This window comes from Ceratotherium simum, chromosome 1 (assembly GCF_057802395.1).
Source record: "Ceratotherium simum simum isolate JZ-2026a chromosome 1, ASM5780239v1, whole genome shotgun sequence".
Taxonomy (NCBI): Eukaryota; Metazoa; Chordata; class Mammalia; order Perissodactyla; family Rhinocerotidae; genus Ceratotherium; species Ceratotherium simum.
Window position 1 is genome coordinate 90,989,037 of NC_141900.1, and position 18,864 is coordinate 91,007,900.

The 18,864-nt window shown below is 49.1% G+C and overlaps 1 protein-coding gene across 1 annotated transcript; it reads right to left on the bottom strand.

Moving 5' to 3' along the window:
- Nucleotides 1-657: 657 nt before the first annotated feature.
- Nucleotides 658-17,030, bottom strand: LOC101396807 (stimulated by retinoic acid gene 8 protein homolog). The gene is made up of 8 exons (XM_087435742.1): nt 16,807-17,030; nt 14,744-14,819; nt 14,003-14,087; nt 10,590-10,802; nt 9,418-9,703; nt 5,587-5,660; nt 3,709-3,820; nt 658-732 (listed from the first exon to the last, which is right to left on the bottom strand). The coding sequence occupies exons 1-8, from the start codon at nt 16,996-16,998 to the stop codon at nt 658-660; spliced, it is 1,113 nt and encodes a 370-aa protein (XP_087291868.1). The 5' UTR covers nt 16,999-17,030.
- Between the last annotated feature and the right edge of the window lie 1,834 nt (nt 17,031-18,864).

Genomic DNA, 18,864 nt, shown 5'->3' on the forward strand with positions numbered 1-18,864 from the left:
GGCCTAGCCAAGGTGATACATAGAATTAACTATCACATCCAGTGTGCATGCCCAGGGACATTAAACACTCTTTGCCCAGGAACCTCACTGGAAAGTGTTCAGAACACTGTTGGATCTGGCTTGGACTCCAGTACGAGTCTTTATCACCAGAAGAAGCAGACGTAGCTGGTTCTACCCTGATGTCCTGTAATACAGGGCTGAGTTCTGTACCACTCCTGGGCTCTCAGAACATGCAGGATGAGTGGGTGGCCTCCAGAACTCTCTAGACTCATCAGAACAATGCCCTGAACCCAGAGTGTGCTGCAAGAACCCAGTGTTACGGCAACTCCAGAGACAGATCCTGCCTGTCCTCTTCTTGCAAGGCTGGTGGCCTGGGCCTCAGCTGCACCCAGCACCCCTGAATAGGAGCACAGTGAGAGCAGGAGCGTGCCCTGCAGCAGGCCAGCCTCTTATACCAAACAATCCTGAAAGACCAACACAGGCCCATGATACTTTTAAATACTTTATAATAATCAGAAACTAAAACCATCAAAATGCTTTTGGGACAGCACACTCTAAAACTTCCCAGAAGGCTGAGGCAGGTGCAACCTTGGCTGCCAGCATTCAAACTTGGATGCTGCCCACTCTTATTCATTCCCTCCCCCTCCCAGCCCTGCATCACAAATCTTCATCGTCAAAGGTCTCCGTGCACCTCAACATTATCATCTCATCGTCAATGGGAAGATCTGGTTCCTGCAAAACACAAGGTGGAAGAGGATTAAATTTTATTTAAGGACTCCAGGCCCCAGGCAGGTGAGAAGCCCCCACCATCTCAGGCGTGCCCTGCTCCCTCAGTTGCTACTCCACATCTCTTCAGCTGTATCTTCTTCTCCAGTTTCTGGCCAGGAGGTGACAGCCACACGGGGGAAGGTCCCATTTCCATTTCACTCAACTCCATACTCTAGGATCTCCAGAAAGGCTTTTCCTGGATACAGCAGAACTGGCTTCTTTCCCATCCAGGGATTTCCAGGATCGCATGGGAGAGACAGGGAAAGTCTTAAAGCTTTATCCAAATGTCCATTAATAGAAGATGGTGAATTACACCATGGTGCACCCACCAATGGAATATTGTGCAGCTGGTTCAAAAAAAGGAATGAAATTGCTGTCTGTGGGATATGCTATTACAAAGAGCAAGGTACAAAGCCACGTGCATAGCAGCCTAACATTTGTGTTTGAAAGAATATATGCTTATTTGAGCATATCTTTGGATCACTATACAAGAAACTGGGAATGGTAGTTGCATTTGGGGAAGGGTATAGGGTAGTAACCAAGGGATTCTGGTTGCCAGTTCTTTGTATATCTCTTGGTAACTTTCGAATTTTAAACCATGTGCCTGGGTTAGCTATTAGGAGATAATTTTTTTTAGGAAGCAGCACTATGTTTCTTTAGCAAGCGTTGCTCATTCGCTTTATGATGACCCAGCCAACCTCTCCGACTCTGCATTCCCTCTTCCCCTCAAAGTATGTTCCCGGGTTTTTGCTCTTCCTGTCTGTCCCCACCAGTAGAAAATGACCCCTGTAATTTGTTAGCCCCGCTGGTCAGGGGTTGATCCCCTTATTCCCTGGGAAGCATCCCTCACCCCAGTCAACCATCTCTTGAATGTGGGACCTGGTCCCAAGGGTGACGGCCAGATTGGGGGATGACCCTGCAAATGAAACCTTCCCGGCTCTGGAGAACGGTCCTCCCTTACTGTACTCTACTGATGGAGGTGGGGTGCATGGGGAGTCAGTCTCCAAGAAGGGGGACTAGGTGGTTTCGGGGAAAATCACCAGGGCCCCTTGTTCAGGGTGAAGACAACAGCAAAGGTTGAGAAAAGAGGGAGTCAGAGCATAGCGGGTGCCAGAAGGCCAAGTATCCTGGGAGAGAACCACCCACTCAAATCTCTGTCACACAAAGTGCTTGAATGTCGTTTAGAACATTCCACTTCCTTAAGCCCCTGAAAATGGTGTCTGAGCCATGTTTAAGCTGCAGATTTGGGAAATCAAGAGGCTGTGAGAAGTGTTTGCTGGAACTGGGTGTTGAAGTGTGTTGAATAGTGCTCCCCCCAAATTCGTGTCCACCTGGAACCTCATTTGGAAATAGAGTCTTTGCAGATGTAAGTAGTTAAGGATGTCAAGGTGAAACCATCCTGGATTTAGGGGGTCCCTCAATCCAAATCACTGGCATCCTTATAAGATGATGAGAGGGACAGAGAACACACAGAAGAAGGCATGTGAAGGCAGAGGCAGTGACTGGAGGGACACAGCTACAAGTCAAGGAATGCCAAGGATTGCTGGGAGCCGCCTGAAGCGAGGAAAAGGCAGGAAGGATTTTTCCCTAGATCTTTCAGAGATGGCATGGCCCTGCCAAAACCTTAATTTGGCCTTCTGGCCTCCAACACTATGAGAGAATAAATTTTTGTTGTTTTAAGCTGCCACGTTTGTGGTTATTTGCTATAGCAGTCCCAGGAAACCAATACAGTGCTCATTAGTTTCATCCACCACCTCCCATGAAGCTGACAGAGTCAGGTGAATGGGGAAGAGAAGGAAATTTCCCTCTTTACATCAGCATCTATCAAAGCCCAAGGCCTCCTGCACCAGAACCTCTTGGACAGCTTCTTCAAAATGTAGGTTCCTGGAGCCCCATCTCGCAAGACTGAAGGGGAATCTTGGGTGCTGGGGCATCAGGAATCTGCGTTTCCAATAAGCTCACGAGTGATTCAGGTTTGAGCACCTCTGCTCTATATGGATCACCCGGTCCCTGCTTGTTCTACATTTTCTGCCATGTGTGGAGAAAGGAAGCAGGAAAGCTAAGATTGTCCCGTTAATCCGTTCTCTAGGCCTTGGTACAGTGGACTGACTTCACTGTGTCCCAGAGACAGAGGGACACAGCGGTGAGGGAGGGGCAGCCAAGGATTGGTGGGAGGAGGAGAGCACAGCACAGGGAGGGGCGCTCGGCTCCAAATGAGATTCACGTGGTCTCGGCAGAGGAACATGAAGATTAGTGGGAAGAGGGCCTCATTTTCCTCAGCCTATTGAAAAGCTGTCTTAACGATTTTTAGACATTTTCATTTTTATCACTTCCCTTTTGAAATAAACAGTTGTATTTTTGCTAAATTAGTGAGAAAATCTATGGCTATGAATCTGAAAGAAACTGTCCCCTTGCCGGCTCAGGCATAACCCCCTCCCCCCATGAAAGCTTCCAGGAATGAACCTTCTAACCAAGACCCCCACAACTTATGTCACCATAAGCTGCAGAGTCAGCATTTTGGAAGCAGAAATGAATATCCTTCAAAAGCTGAAAGAAAATATCACCCAGGGTCTCAGAAGATGATGAAACAGTGCAGCCTCTTGGAAAGGTGTCAAGGAGTCACACAACATTTAGAAATGCCTGCGAAGAGCCAGGCCCCTGGGGTTTGGGTTCTGCTTCAAGGGGCTCCCAGTCTCAGGTCTGCCCTCAAGAGCATCCCTCTGTCTCTTCCCTCAGTTTCCCTGACATCTTCCATCCCACAGGATGCATTAGGCTGAAGTCGACCATCCATGGAGCAGGCCAGAGAGAAGGAAAGAACGCCCCTGCCAGTGGCTCCTTATAATGTCATCTGGGTGAGGTCCAGCCAGGGCTCCCTCAAGAGCCCTTTTCGCCATCCTAAGGGAGGGGAGTGGGGTCTCATTGCACTCTGCTCTGTCCTACCTGTTTGACCTGAGGGTTAACACAGCAAAGGCCTTTAAAATAATCGATGATCTGCATATAGAGCTGAAACTTCTCCTCTGGGTTTTCTGGGTCACAGTTGGCAAACGCTGAACTGACAACAGAAAGAAAGAAGAAACAGCAAGTATTTAGAATCCTAAACTCTTACCTCTGCTTGTGCCCCCTAATGTATCTGGATGACAGTGTAAACCAAGCACTTTTCAACACTCAGTTGAATCCTTGGATAGCCTGGAGCCCTTGGAAGGTTTGCATTGCCTCCGTTGCAATGTCACATCTAGAACCTGGTGGGAAAGCGAGACTTTAGGGGGACAGGCTCTTGTGTCCTAATTTAGTATCTGAGCTGCCGCCTCCGGAACAAGGGAGCAGGATTTCCTCTCCACCTCAGAGTCAGCCTGGTACAGCACTGTCCCACCTGTGGCTGCTGAGGGAGCTGAGGGAGCACACGGCCCATCTGAGTTCAGCCCCTTGACGTGCCTCCACTCAGCAGGTCTAACAGGCTCACAAGCCTGACACAGAAAGGAGGCCTGTCTTGCAGATTCCTTTCCCACTGCCTTCCTGGGACAAGGGGAGGAGCCCAAGAACCGGGGCCATAGGAGAGAAGCTGGGAGTCGTGCCCATACCGCCAGCATTTCGACCTCACTTCCTCCTGGGAGGTCCCACAGTCAGCTGAGGAACCCTCTGGCAGCAGCCCCTGCCTTTTCTAGGGAAGTAGAAAAAGAATTTTAGTGGGTTGTTTCTTTGCTCCACCAGCAGGGTAAGGGGTTCCAAATATTGCTTGGCAAGTACACTTTGGCAACTTCTCAACAAAGTTGTCCAGCAGCCCGAGCACCGCTCAGAAAGAGGAATGTGTGCCTCCAGCCAGTTTCAGCAAAATCAGTCTCCACACACAGCTGAGAAGAGCTGAGTCACACATAAAATCGCTTTGGAGGTTTTGGACAAGTCTGTCCAGGCCGAGGTGGAGCAGGAGGAGTGGAGGAACACATGCTGATGTCTGATCTGCCCGCAGGAGGCCAGGTTCCCAGGCACAGCTGTGGCCGCACGGCCTCAGGGGTGAATGGAGATATTCTCTGGGATCATGGGGACATGAATGTTGCCCTCTCTCTCAAAGCACAACTAAATGTTCAGGCTTCTTTTTAGCCATGACACCAGCACAGGTCTCTGAAGGGCCTGGTCCTTCAGGCCATAAGACCACAGCTTGTCAAAGCACGAGGGAATTTCAGTCCTAAACTAGCTCTCTTTGAGAAAACGCCCCTGGCCTACAGACTTAGTCAAGCTGCTTGTTTTATAGTCTCCCCAGATCCTGTTCTGTGTCTTCTCACTTCACGGGGTCAGCCATGCCCCTCCCCTCCTTCCACATCCATCCCATCAGCATCGTGAAAAGCAGCTGCTCCCCCTTGCGCGGCTCAGAGACTCCCCTAAGCTCAGGGCACAGGCCTGTTTTCCCATTGGCCCAGGTTCTCCGTGCCCCAGACCCCCTGCCCACCTCTCAGACTGGACCCACAGTTGTAACCTGCCCTCGGCCACCTCGCCCTGGGAAAACAGTGCAACGCAAACAATTTGGAGCTGAGTCTCAGCCCCAGGCCAGGATGGAAGAAGTTTCTACTCTGATGAAATCCCAGACAATATCACCCCCAGGGCCATGGCTCAATCCTGGGACCTGCAGGGCCCCTCGAATCACAGAAAAGAGTGGATCTCCAAAAACTTCCACTCAATTATGCACCCATCCGGGGAGCTGTGGGAGAGGCTCCTAAACATCCAGCAGGAGTACACACATGCCCAGACACACACATACACTCACACACTCATACACTCACCCGTATACACAGTCACACACACAGTGTCTCACACCCCCTTCCTCACCTGGGGCTAGATGCACTTGGAACCTCACTTTTGTCCAGGACACTTGCCATGTCGAAAGCATCTTCAAAAAGGATCTGAAAGAAAACACAGAACTTAGTGTGTCAGACATAACTCTCCGGTTTGACTCTTGCTCTGGGCTGCTGGGGGAGATGAGCACAAAGGCTCTCTCTTACTCCTCACCCCCGAAAGGCGAGCATGTTAAAGCTGGGGCCCACACCCAGGGTCTCTGCTTGGTGACCTTCCCAGCGGGTACACATTAAGCTCTTGCCTGCCCAAAACAAACTGCCAACCCCGGAAGTGGCTGAGAGGGACAAGGAAGCCCTGGGAACGGCGGTGTCCTCTTTCTAAAGAAGGTGGGAGCTCATGTGCAAGATGCAACAGCCACAGCCAAGCCTCAGTTTACACTGGCACAGTCTCGTCCACACCACCCGAGGAGCAGAGACTGTTTGAGCCCAGGACCCACCATCTAGCAGTTTTGTGCCAGGGCAGCAGAATATAGAGGTCAGGGGGCTCTGGAGTTAGGCTGCAGGTGAGCTGACTCCCAGCCCTGCCACTCGCTAAGCTGTGTGACCTCAGGCAAGTGACTCATTTTCGCCAATCCTCCTCTATGAAGGGGAATCACAGCAGCAATGTCGCGAGAATTAAATAAGATGTATGTGAAGCACCTGGCACACAATAATGGCTCAAATATGTTAGCTATTATTGAATATTATCTGCGTTATAAAAGAAACACATGTTCCTTATGGAAATTTTGGGAAATAGAAACAGATAAAGAAAATAAAAATCACTGAGAAACAATTCCACCCGGAGATGCCCGTTGTTGACGTATTGATCTATTCCCTCCAGTCATTTCTCCAGGCACATTATATCATAGATTCTCGATTTTGGAATCTTGCTATTTAGATGATTTTCAGTCCTGCTTTTCTTTAATTTGTTGAAGAATATGACATAGTCCATAGAATGTGATATACATTTAAGATTGCAAGATTTAGAAAATAAAAAATACGATGATTGGTTAAATTTGAATTTTAGATAAAGAACAAGTAATTTTGCGTGGGACATTCATTTTAACTAGGCATGGTTTGTTTTGTCAGGCACCCCATTTACATAGGCAGCCACTCTGAAGAGAGGGAGTTCTCTGGCCCTGAGTTTGCAGGTTCCGGCAGGTTCTGAGAGGTTCCTCAGGGTCTGTCCCTTCCCCTTACCTGGGACACTATGCTCTTTCCCTGTAGGCCTCATGTCTCCCCTTCATGTCTTCTTACAATTTGCTTCCCCTGAACTGAATCCCTTGGGATTCTGGCCGTGTGAATTGGCCCCCTCCTGGTTTTCTGGACATTTTCTGGTGTCCTTCTTATGCTATCCCTTTGGTCACCTCAAAGAGGATCTGGAAAGGTGTCACTGAAAGGCCTGAGCTCTTGTGTCCACCAGCCCAGAAGCCCATTGGCTCCATGTTCCTCACCGGTGGGCTTGAGGCAGGGACCCAGGAGCTAAATTCCTGCCCTCAACCCATCAGTCCACCAGAGCTGTGGCCACACACTGTCCCCACCTATGCAAACCCCTTCTACAAGTGAGCCCGAGGGGCACGGCCAGGATGCTCGGCCCTTCTGGAGCACCCAGCACACTTACAGGCCACGCCTCTCAGCACTGAAAGGGCACTGTCCAGACACTCCTGGCACACCTGACCCTGAGTCCAGGGGCTGGCCCCGAACTCAATTCTTCCACAGCACCACCTCTCCATATGGACCAGGAGCTACAGAGGTTTCACTGCACTAATTTAAAAGCCACAGCAGGAGTTCCCTTGGCTCCGACCTTGCCCTGGGCGTTAACTTTTCTCTGTTCTGCCCACATTTCACCAGCCCTGGGTTGGCCTAAGCCTGGGGCCGGCAGTGCGGGCAGAGCCCTGCTTTGGGCACGGCTGAGGGACTCTGCTGCCAGCTTCCCAAACACCAGAAGAACATGAGCCCATAGTTCTTCCTAAAAAAGGCCAGATAAGCTGCTTCCATGATTTGGGGACATTAGATTCTGGGGTTTTCTCTTTGGGTCTGCTCTTCCTTAAGGAAGCGTGCATGCTTGCAAACGCACGCACACACAGTCATTTTACAGTTTGACTGAATTGTTCACGCATTTGGCATATATTTTCCTTTTGTCTTCTTTGCTGTGAGACGCCAGGGCCAGGCACTTTGGGGCTACAAAGGTGTCTAGGCTGGCTGGTGCATGCCTCGGGAATGAGGTCTTCATCTGCTGGTCGTCTGGCCCTGCTTTGACCGTTATGGAAGAGAACTCATGTCCTCTCATGGTGGACCCAACATCAGTGGACAAACAGATGAGAAGTCCGGCGGAGTGACGACGGGAGGCGGGGGCACGGGCGGTAGCTGATTGACTGTTGCAGATCTGCACCGGGAGTTCCCTCCAACACGGCCCACGGGCATCAGTCACCTGGCATGCTTGTTAAAATGCAGATTCTGAGCAACCCCCCTCAAGGACACTGATTCAGTGGGTCTGTGGTATTAACCAGGCACCTGCCTTTGTACTAAACTCCACTTGAGAAGCATCAGGGGAGATCATGGAGGGTTGACCATAAACAGGTAACCAAAGGTCAAAGAGCTTTGAAAAAATCTGTGATGAAGCAGATATGATCCCTGAGGCAGGAACTGGACATCCTGGACAAGTCGCCCTACTCGCTAGGCCTCGTCTGTAAACTGGAAGGACTGGACTAGTGACCGACATCCCGTTGTCTCCAGGCCTGGGCCCTGATGGCTGGGAAACTTCCCAGAGGATGGGGGCGTTACAGGGCTGTACCTGCTGGAGGCCATGGATGCTAGATGTCCTGCAAAGCACAGGACAGGCACAGAGAGCCAAGAACTGCCTGCCCCTGGGCTGGAGAAGAGAGGGCAGACGCAGCCCCTGTGGTGGCAGCAGGCTTCTGAGGCTGTCCTAATTCTGGAAGAGCAGCTGAGGGGCCCACGTTGACCTCAGCGCAGAGTGACTGCTAACGCCACCCAATGCTCTGCTTTGCTGACCGTGACCATTCGTACAACTTGCACTCTGAGAGCACATTTACAGTGGCCCTGAGGTAGCCTCCTCATTGGTGTTCCCCTCTCTTCACGGAGTGACAGCAGTGCTCTTTGGGGTGGGAACTAACCTCCTCCCAGGGATTGGGCCTGATTGGTCCAAATGTAATCCTATCTTGATTATGCCAGTCATTGGTTCAGTAATCTGGCAATCTGGCCAATTCTGGCCAATAAGAGTGCAGGAGAGGGACGGTGGAAATTTCTGGAAAAGTTCTTCCTTGACCCTTAAGAAAAAGCCACAGGGAATCTTTCTCTCTCTTACCTGGTGTAGAAAAGGAAGAATGACAGCTTGGCTGCTACCAGCTGCCATCCCACAGTCACAGGGAGTGGGGACAGCAGAGAGGGGGAAAAGGTGAGAAACCAGCCTTAAGATGAGGCAGAGCAGGGAGAAGGGAAGAGTGGAGTCCATGGTGACATCACCAAGGTCACGGAAGCCCTTCCTGCCCCGGGACCTCCCTGGCTGTGAGTATACATTTCTTCATGGTTTAATGAGCAAGTAACTTGTATCCAGAAGAATCCCAACAGATACAACCTTCTAAGCCTTCTCGTCAAAATCCCCATGGAAAGGCCAGGAAACTAACGAGAGAAAAAGAAATGCTGTTCTGTGGTCCTGGAGATCATGTCGGGAAAAGCAAAAACCTACCGCATGAGCCAGAATCCAAACAGCACCTCAAACTTGCTCAGTGACCAGAGCAGATCCCTGGTGTCTCCAAATTGTTCCTGTGCACCCCTCTACCCAACTCCCACAGGGTCTGCTCACCTCCTCCGGGGTGGAGACCAGCGAGCAGCTGACCCCTTGGCTGTCGACTCCACTGTCCTTCACGCTGCCCTCAGCACAGGCTGGCTCCTGACAGGCCCCTGCGAGGCCCGGGGGGCCTCTGTGCTTCTGCGCCCAGGCCTGCAGGAGACTGGGCTTCCTCTCCTCAGAGAGGTTCTGCCACAGGTGGGAGATGGCCGCAGAGACGACGGGGAGCATCACCTCCTGCGGGGAGACAATCCCATTCCTGATCAGAAGGTCCATTGTCTGCTTATAAAAGTTGAGATACCTGGAACAGAAATGCACCATCTCCCAGACCTGAAGCTAGTGGCCGAAGGTCCCTCTCCAAGCCATCTCCACGGGATTCCGCTCATGGGGTGGTCCACAGCACACAGGCCTTGCCGCAGCTCTGTGCCGGACCAAGGGCTTAGCCTTACTGGTCTCTGCGTGACCCCAATGCTTAGAGCACAGAAGCCATCTTGGGAGCCACGAATGATATAGACTTGTGCTCTGGGGTCCTTCCCCAAGTCCTCCCTGAGCCCCCCGTGAAGATCTCCCCGATAGAAGAGAGTTGAAAGGCGTGGCTGGCTCAGCTCTCACCCATGGGAAAACGGCTTAAAATTCCAAGCCCATGAATGTGCAGACATGATACGATGCCTGCTTTAATTTGAGGCCTGAAAGTCAGGCTCAGCTGTGGAGTGAGCTTCCTTCTACTGGGCCAACACCTCTGGAATCCAACATGGCTGTCAAGGGTCTCAAGTCTGTGGAGGGACAGTGACAGTGGGAGTCTGAGCCAGGCATTTGCTGTCTTTCTTACTATAATACCAGTAACGCTGCTGAAAGCAGACTTGTGAGGCATGGGGTGGGGGGAGGGGGTGGGGATGCTAGCCCTCATAATCCCAATCAACAGCCCCCACAAAGCCACCCCACATAAAGACCCGGTCTAAGTAAACACAGTGTATGTGCTGTGCCAGTGTAGCTTCAAGACTATTTCTCTAGCCCCTCCACCAACCCTATTCCCACGTCCCAGCTCTACGGAAATTCTGGAGATTCCGTGACTCAGGGCCTGGTCTGAGAGAGCGCTGAGGCTGCAGCATGCCCCAGCTGGAGCCTCTATCCCCTTCCCCACAGGAGCTTCAGCTGTGCACGGAGCCACCTCTCCCAGCCTTTCACACCGTTCAAATTCCATGAGGTCTGGCAACAAGGTGACTGGGGAGTGTAAGAGCTCCACTGTTTTCTCCTCTTCCTCCTCCTCTTCCTCCTCTTCCTCTTCTTCTTGGTCTTCCTCCTCTTCCTCCTCCTCTTCTTCCTCCTCAGCATCCTTCCCAACAGCCTCAATTGGGTACCAGGTGACGGAGCCCTTCTGATGAAACTTATTTGAGAACAAACTGGGGAGGAAAGAGAAACGAGACGACTATAGACTAATGTCCCTCATGAAATCGACACCGAAATTCTAAACACGATTTTAGCAACAATATACACATACATAAAGGTCAATGCATCACGACCAAGTGGGGTTTATCCTAGGAATGCAAGATGGCTGCTTCAAATTTTGAACATCAATCAATGTAACTCACCATTATCAACAGACCAAAGAAGAAAAACCACATGGTCATCTCAATACATGCAGAAAAAGCCCTTGGCAAAATTCAATATCCATTCATGATAAAACTCTCAGCAAACTAGGAATAGAAGAGAACTTTCTCAACCTGCTACAGACCGTCTTCAAAAAACCTACAGCTAACATCATACTTAACAGTAAAAGACTGAATGTTTCTCTGCTAAGATCAGAAACAAGACAGCGGGGGCGGGCCCAGTGGTGCAAGCAGTTTAAGTGTGCGCACTCTGCTGTGGCGGCCTGGGGTTCGCCGGTTCAGATCCCTGGTGCACACAGAAGCACCGCTTGTCAAGCCACGCTGTGGCGGCGTCGCATATAAAGTGGAGGAAGATGGGCATGGATGTTAGCCCAGGGCCAGTCTTCCTCAGCAAAAAGAGGAGGATTGGCAGATGTTAGCTCAGGGCCAATCCTCCTCACAAAAAAAAAAAAAAGAAAGAAACAAGACAGGGATGTCCACTCTTACCATTCTATTCAAAATCGTACTGGAGATTCTAGACAGTCCAATAAGGAGAACTAAAGAAATAAAAGGTATGCATATTGGAAATGAAGAAGTAAAACTGTCTTTATTTGCAGACAATGTGATTATCTATGTAGAAAATCCCAAAGAACCTACAAATAATAACTAGAACTGAGAAAGGAGTATTTAACAAGGTTGCAGAATACAAGGTCAATATACAAAAACAAATAGTATTTCTATATATTAGCAATGAACAATTGGAAATTGAAATTTTAAAGAGTACCATTTATAAAAGCACCAAAAATCATGAAATACTTAGGTTAAATACTTAGGTTTAAACCAAAAGCTCAATCTAGAAAAGAAAAAATGCATACGCTGGACTTTATCAAAATTTTAAAATTCTGCTGCTCAAAAGACAGTTTTAAAACAATGAAACAACATGACACAATTTGGAAAACCAGGACTTGTACCCAGAATCTCTTCATACCGATAGGAGTAATCCCCAACGTGTCATGTTCAGTTACAAAGCAAGTGCAACAGAGGAAACATAGGAGGAATCTTTTTTTTTCAAATCTCAGAGTGGAGGAAGCTCTGAATATTCCCCAAACTCAGGTGCCGTAACAGATCAGTAGATTAGACTTCTTCGCATGGCCAAAACAAAAACCAAAAACATCAAAAGCAAAAGAATAAAACAAACAACCAAGGGAAAATTGTTGGCTAGTCATATACTAGAAAGAGATCTAATTTCTCAGTATACATAAAGAGCTTCTACCATTAAATAAGAAAAAGACCAGCAACCCAACAGAAAAACGGGCAAAGAATAGGTACAAATAGTTCTCAGGAAGAGAAATACAAATAATCTTGAACAAAGGCACTTAAGCTCACTCATAATTTAAATACTTAAGTAACTAAAATATAATAATCGTAAAATATAAGTAATCCTTTCCTATGCGGGTACCTCAGTTTTAATTATTGTAGTTTTATAACGTTTCTAGTTAAAAATTCTCCCTAATTATCCTGATGTTAAAAGAAATTTAGCCATTCTCACCTGGGCAAGTGACATAGGCATTGATAAGACTGTAGTATGTGATAAAGTTTGTGTCCTAAACCAGTAAGGAAAGGATGGCTCATGTCAGAAATGGGGTGGGATCAGTGTTCAATCGCTTGGGAAATGCCAATGCAGACGCCCACCTCTCTGAGACCATCTCCCAGGCTGATTGTGATGCGGGGCCCAGTCTGACTTGTAAGATGTGGCCACAAACACGCTGCCGCGTACACTCAACAGGTACACACACCACACCTGCCTCCTCCCCTCTGCAACCAAAATGGTGACTGAAGTTGTCTGTATGGAGTGCGAATATAGGTGACGTGTCATCCTTTATAGTTTTCTGTATTCTCACAGTGGCTACAATGTGAGTTTTACTTAATTTTAATAATTTATCATTTCTCCTGATTATCTCCCTTAGGATATAATACATGTTCATTATTTTTAAAAAATCTGAAAACACAAAAAAGCACAGAGAAGAAAATAAAAGTCATCAGCAACCCCGCTAAAAACAAAAGGAAACATCACTTCTTCTAGGCAGGCTCGTGGTAGGTTCTGAATAGCAAGCAGCTTGCAGTCCCATCTGCAGAGTGGGTAAAATTGCTCGTACTCTTGAGTCTCATCAGAGGCCAACCTGGATACACACTGCGATGCACATGCCCTGGGGCCACCAGAGATGATGAGGGCCCAGCCACTACGCCAAAACCCAAGCTGCTCTTGAAGCAGCCCTGCAGGATGAAGATGTGGTGCAGGGGGTTACGTCATCCCTGGAGAGCACAGCAAAGGATGTGTCTACACAGTACACGTAAAGAGCCCAGAGAGCATGAGAGTTAAATACCAAAAATGAGCTCATAAAAGTAAAGAAAGACACTTTTCAAGTCAGTCTCTCTTTCAAAGTCTGAGTGTGACGTTATGAACGAGGTTCCCTTTCAAAATCTGTGAATGTGGGTCTGCTGTTTTTTCCTTTCCTCTCTGAAGTCCAGTTTGGCTTTTCTTAGGTTCCTATAAGGCTTGAAAAGTAGGAAGAGATTTGGAGTTTCCTTATCTTCATAGGCATCCTTCAATAAAGCTGTTAGTTGAGTTTTTTTAAAAGCTATAATACAATATGAACTCATTTCTCTATAAAATAATGTGCAAAATTTAAAAAAACAGGATATTCTTTGAAATTAACATTGATTTTCCTTGAGAGGTGAGACAATATGTATTTTTATTTTCTTTTTCGGGTTTTTCTGTATTTTTGACATTTTATGTAATAAGCATGAATTGTTTTTATAATCAGAAAAAAATCCAATGCATGTTATTAGAACAAGCTAGAAAAGAATTATCTCCGGCACAAGTCTGTTCTAAATAGGCAAGCAGCAGCTCGTCCTCTGTTCCGCATTCTGGACGGGAAAGTTGAGCTGCTGTGACACAGCAGAGCAGTAAAAGAACAGGGGGCTCTGGTTCTCCCGGTGCTTGGGGGTCTTACCTGTGGTTTCTGAAGTACATGCTGGCATATTCTTCCTTGACCTCCTCTAAGCTGTTTGCATTCCCATCCTCCAGGTTGAAGGATTCTACTGGGGAGTTGAAGGCAAGGGTCACAGAGGAGAAAGTCAGGCCCTTGTGGAATCTCTCCTGCCTGTCTGGCCTGGATGGACCGTGGGTGGTCCCTGAGCTGCCCAGGTTCAGTGTTAGGGAGTCAAGAGCCCAGTTTCACCTCTCCTTCTAGATGCGAGGGGAGAACACCAGACCAGGGGGAAGGGGTTCTAGAACTGGCCCTTCTCAATCAAGACATCGAAAGTATCCCTTTCAGAGTTTAGCTTCCACCAGCCTATTAAACCCCCATCCTCAGCCAGCCATGTCTCCCAAACTGAGTGACGAGGAAGGGGGCCGGGTTCTGCCCTTAGCTTGTGAGTCTGAGAAGCCCTGGTCCACTTCTTCTCTGGCCTCTCGAGATGAGATCAGGTTCCCTTCACCAGCACCCCAAAAAGGAACTCATCATGCTCACACAGCCTGAGCTTCTGTCTGTCCCGGCAGACAGCAAGCTCCCTGAGGACAGGGGCGTGAAGCTCATCACACCCCCAGCCCAGGCGCAGTATCTGGCACAGAGTAGGCCCTCAATAAATATTTTTGTTCACTCAGTTTAACCCAATCTGTTCTGTTTTCATAGAAAAACCGACCAGCCTTCCCCTGGGAGAGTGATGGGCGGTGGCGGGTAAGGCTCTATTACCTTTCAGCTTCAGCAGATTATCCAAGGTTTGTTCCAGTTCCTGAATGTGATTCTTCACCTTATTCAAAACCTGCCACTGAGGACAGAGACAGACAATGCTGAAAAGCTGGCCTTCCACCGCAGACATGTCTCTGTGGACACAGGAGCCCCTTCCCCAGTCTGAGGCCACGCTCCCTCAGATGCAAAGTCATGGTCCTTGCCGTGGTCAGTGAAAAAAGGAGGAAGTTTGTTCTGCGGTGCAGAAGGCATGGAGTTTAATTTGTATTCTAGAAATGTTTCTCACCAAAATACCAAAGTGTCTGGAAACAACTAAGCTGCATTCAGCAGACTACTGCTGTGCCACTCAAGGCAAATAATTTAACTTTCTAGAGGCTCAGTGTTCTCATCTGTAAAACGAGGATGATATGAATAGAATTGTGAGGAATGAATGAGGTAATCCATTGGCAAATGAGACTAACATTTCTAACTACTTATGACAATGCTCCGTCTTTTCATGCCATTATCTTGTTAAACCCCATGACAGGCCTCTGAGGAAGCCATGACTATTGTCCCTGTTTAATAGATGTGTTCACTGACCTAGCAAGTAACTTCCCTCACGTGGACTGAGGCCAGTTAACAGCCCGGCTCTCAACCACCACCTCATGAGGTACAAATTTTAGGAGGTAACAATGGTTTTCCTCTAGATTTACTTCCATTTCTTACTTGGAGGCCCTGAACGCCTGTTCCTTCTGTGGTCATGCTGCCAGTCTGTGCAGGCTTCTTCACTGACCGATGACAGGGACTTTGGGTTTTAATGCACCCCTGGACGTCAGCAGCATATACCTCCTCATGCAGGGGACATGGAGCAGAGCTATGCTAGACAGGCTCTTTGCTGTGAGGCCCAGACGTGGGATATCCCCCCACTCAAACCCCGAGTCCTGAGCCCCTGAGCCTGGCTCACCAGAGAGAGGAGGAACAGCCCCCCACGCCTCCCACCCTCCATGCCCTGCTACAAGAGCCGGTGGGATCTCTGTTGATTCTCTCAGCTAACCACAATCGTGCCCCTACGTGGATCCCTGCACAAGGGTGCTCAGGGGCGCCTTTCTCTAATTTCCACAGAGGCCCTGGCCCTGTGCTGCTGAGGAGCCCTTCTGCGTGCCTCAGCGAGAGTCCTGTGCCAGCCCCAGCAGCGGGAAGCTCATGCCCATCAAACAATCCCTCTCCATTAGTGTCGCTCTGCTGAAAGCACCAGCCCAGGAAGCAAAACCCGCTGGCTGGAAACAGTTGCAGGATGACGAGCTGGTCTGGAGAGGTGGACGGTGGAAAGATGCCAGGTCCAGAGCTGGGAACGGGGCCACTTCCTGGTCCTGCCACCAAGCAGCTGACGGGTCTTTTCTCAACTCCAGTTCCCTCTTCTGTTAAAAGAGGGTGGAGGAACTAGAGGCTCTTGGGGATCTCTCCACTACTGGAGACGTCCTGCAGTGCTTCCTCCAGTAACATCAATTCCATTCCTTCTACCACCGCCCAAAACCACCCGAACCTTCCTCCGTGCTCTGCCAGAGGCACTAATTAGCTACAAAAAAACCATATAACGAGAAAAGCGAAATTAAGAAAAGGAAAGATAAATGCTTACCTGGAGAGCCCTGTTGCCTGGGGGAAAGACCTGGTTGGTGCATAAAACTCAAGGGGCGCACACATGCGTGTGTGTGTGTGTGTGTGCACGCATGTGTGGTGTGTGTGTGTGTGTTTGGGGTGGAGATGTCGGGTCTGGGAGCAGCTCCCGGAGACTCAGCACTGCCCATGAGAAGCACAGGCCGAGGAGTCGCTGGCTCACCAGGCCTCTCAGGCCCGGATTTCCCTTCTCACGTCAAGCTTGTCTGCAGCCGGTAGGTAAGGGCCGGCTCTCACTCTTTCCCCTCGTGCAGCAGCAGACGTGGCACCATGAGGTGTCCACAGCTGATCGCTGACCCCACCCAAGCCACAGCCGTCGGGAGAGGGGAGGGTGGGAGCTCCGGGCCAGTCCCCATCTCGCTCCTCAGTCCCTCTATGTGTGGAAACTTCTCCCCACACTCAGGTCACCATACCTTTGAGGCTGTGAGGTCAGACTGGGAGTAAACGGTTTTCCTGAGGTTGCTGAAGAGCCCTGCCATGGTGGCCCGGTGGCGGGCCTGGGACAGGCGTCTGCAGGCCACCCGTGTCTCAAGCTTCTGCAGCTGCGCCAAGGGCCGGGGCGCGGCTCTGCCGCTGGGGTTGCTGCCTCCTCCAGAGGTCTCCATTACAGGCTGCAAGGTGATATTATGCTTTTTTTGCCCTAAATAATAAAGATACAATATTAAAGGAAAAGGAAGGCAGATTGAAGCAGACAGAAAGAGTTACCACTCCCAAGTAAAAGGTCCCAGACCAATGAATATAGTCAATAACAGATACACAATAAAAAACAAATAACACAAAATCTGTTATTTAAGCTTGATTCCTAAAAACACAAACTGCTCATATTTGACTTACAGTTGAGGGGCACTGCTGCTTTACACTGGGAAGCTTCCAGAAATTGCAGAGACTCATCAGGCACTTGCTAATGGACTGCTGTGGCCAAGGAGAAGGAGCCATTCCCTGAGATCTCACTCTTTACAGCCTGTTAAAAGCTGAACAGGTATGTGTCCCACTCTTTGAGGTGAAGAATGCACCCCTCTTTGATCTGGGTAGTGGTTACACAGGTGTATATTTATGAAAAAAATTCGTCAAGGTGTATTTTTTAGATTTGTGGACTTTTCTGTATATATATATTCTATCTCAAAAAGAAGAAAACGCACTCTTCTACCTGTGGAAGCAAAAGGTCACATGACGACAGAAGTGGAAGTGGGTTCGCCTTGTCCTGCTCCTGGTGGGCTCTGAAGATGGTCATTATGTCGTCCTTTGTCACATTTGAGTTTACAAACCAGGAGCCCTTACCTAGGATAAGTGATTCTGTGACTGATACGTAATAGTATCAATAAGAGACAGGGACCAGGGTCTCTTACCTGAGCCATGGACCCCTCCATCAGGCGCTCCCCCCACCACTCAGAGGAAGGCTGGCTCCCCACTGCTCTGCCAGCTCTTTGAACAGAGAGGCTGTGTCTTCATCCCCTCCATATCCCTGGTGGGTGCTCAGTGCTGAGGTTTTGAGTGAATTAGAATGGGAGGTCTCCGCTGGGTCCACTCTCCCCTGAGCTCAGTCCTGCTACACGAGGACAATGCATGACCTCGCCAGGGGTCTGCCAATTTAGATGTATGTCGGTCACCTGGGGAGACTGCTGAAAATATACATGCCCAGGCCCCACCTCGAAACACTGGATCTGAATCTACTGGGGTGGGCCCAGGCATCGGTGGGCAATACCGTCCCAGGCGATTCTGATACTCTCACGATTTGAGCCATCTACACTAGGGTACTCATAGTAGCACCACAGCTGGCAGCAGCTGGGAAGAGTATCTCTTCTATAGCAGGAATATTGGGGAAGGTGGTGGAAGAAAGCTCTCCCACTAAGTTCTAGGAGGAGAGTTGCCCACAGAGATAGTGAACCCAATCAGGCAGTGTGGGATTTTAAAACATCTTTTAGGTCAGAAAGCAAACCTCCATCAACAACGTGGTCTTCGCAGTGTGTCTACTTTCCCTCTGTTTGCTTCTCAGAGCAATGGCAGGAGGAGGGTACGTGGGGGGCACTTTACTGCGTGGATCCTGGTAACTCTTGTAACATTCATCACCAGGGGTTACACCATCAGTGCAGAGAGGATGGCGCAGAACCTGCAGAGGCCCACCCAACCCGAGGGCTAGGTTAAGTCAGAGGCCACATCTTTATAGTCTCCAGTTTCCAGACACTGATGGATCTTTAACAAGAAGCAAAGTGAAACAGTGAACGTTTTGAACTGCCTAGGGAAAAATGGGAAACTTTTGACCCTAAGAACATAGGTTTTCTTTACTTGTTTAAATTAAAGAGAAATGAAGGTACCCGGACACCAGGGAATTTAGGTCAACATACATAAAAAGAGACCCTGATGGGAAACATTGTTCTAGAAGAATGGAGGTAAAAATCCCAGTGTCCTCCCAGGATCTCGAATTCTCTAATAGTCTAAGAATACTAATACCAAGGCCTTTGGGCTTGTGGGGA

Bases quoted from the DNA above. Each gene is read 5' to 3' on its own strand.
- LOC101396807 (XM_087435742.1), bottom strand. From the start codon at position 16,998: ATGGAGACCTCTGGAGGAGGCAGCAACCCCAGCGGCAGAGCCGCGCCC. The intron at 14,088-14,743 runs GTAATAGAGCCT...ACTCCCCAGTAG, and splicing joins TAATCTGCTGAAGCTGAAAG to AATCCTTCAACCTGGAGGAT. The intron at 3,821-5,586 runs GTGAGGAAGGGG...TTCTGTTGTCAG, and splicing joins CCAAGTGCATCTAGCCCCAG to TTCAGCGTTTGCCAACTGTG.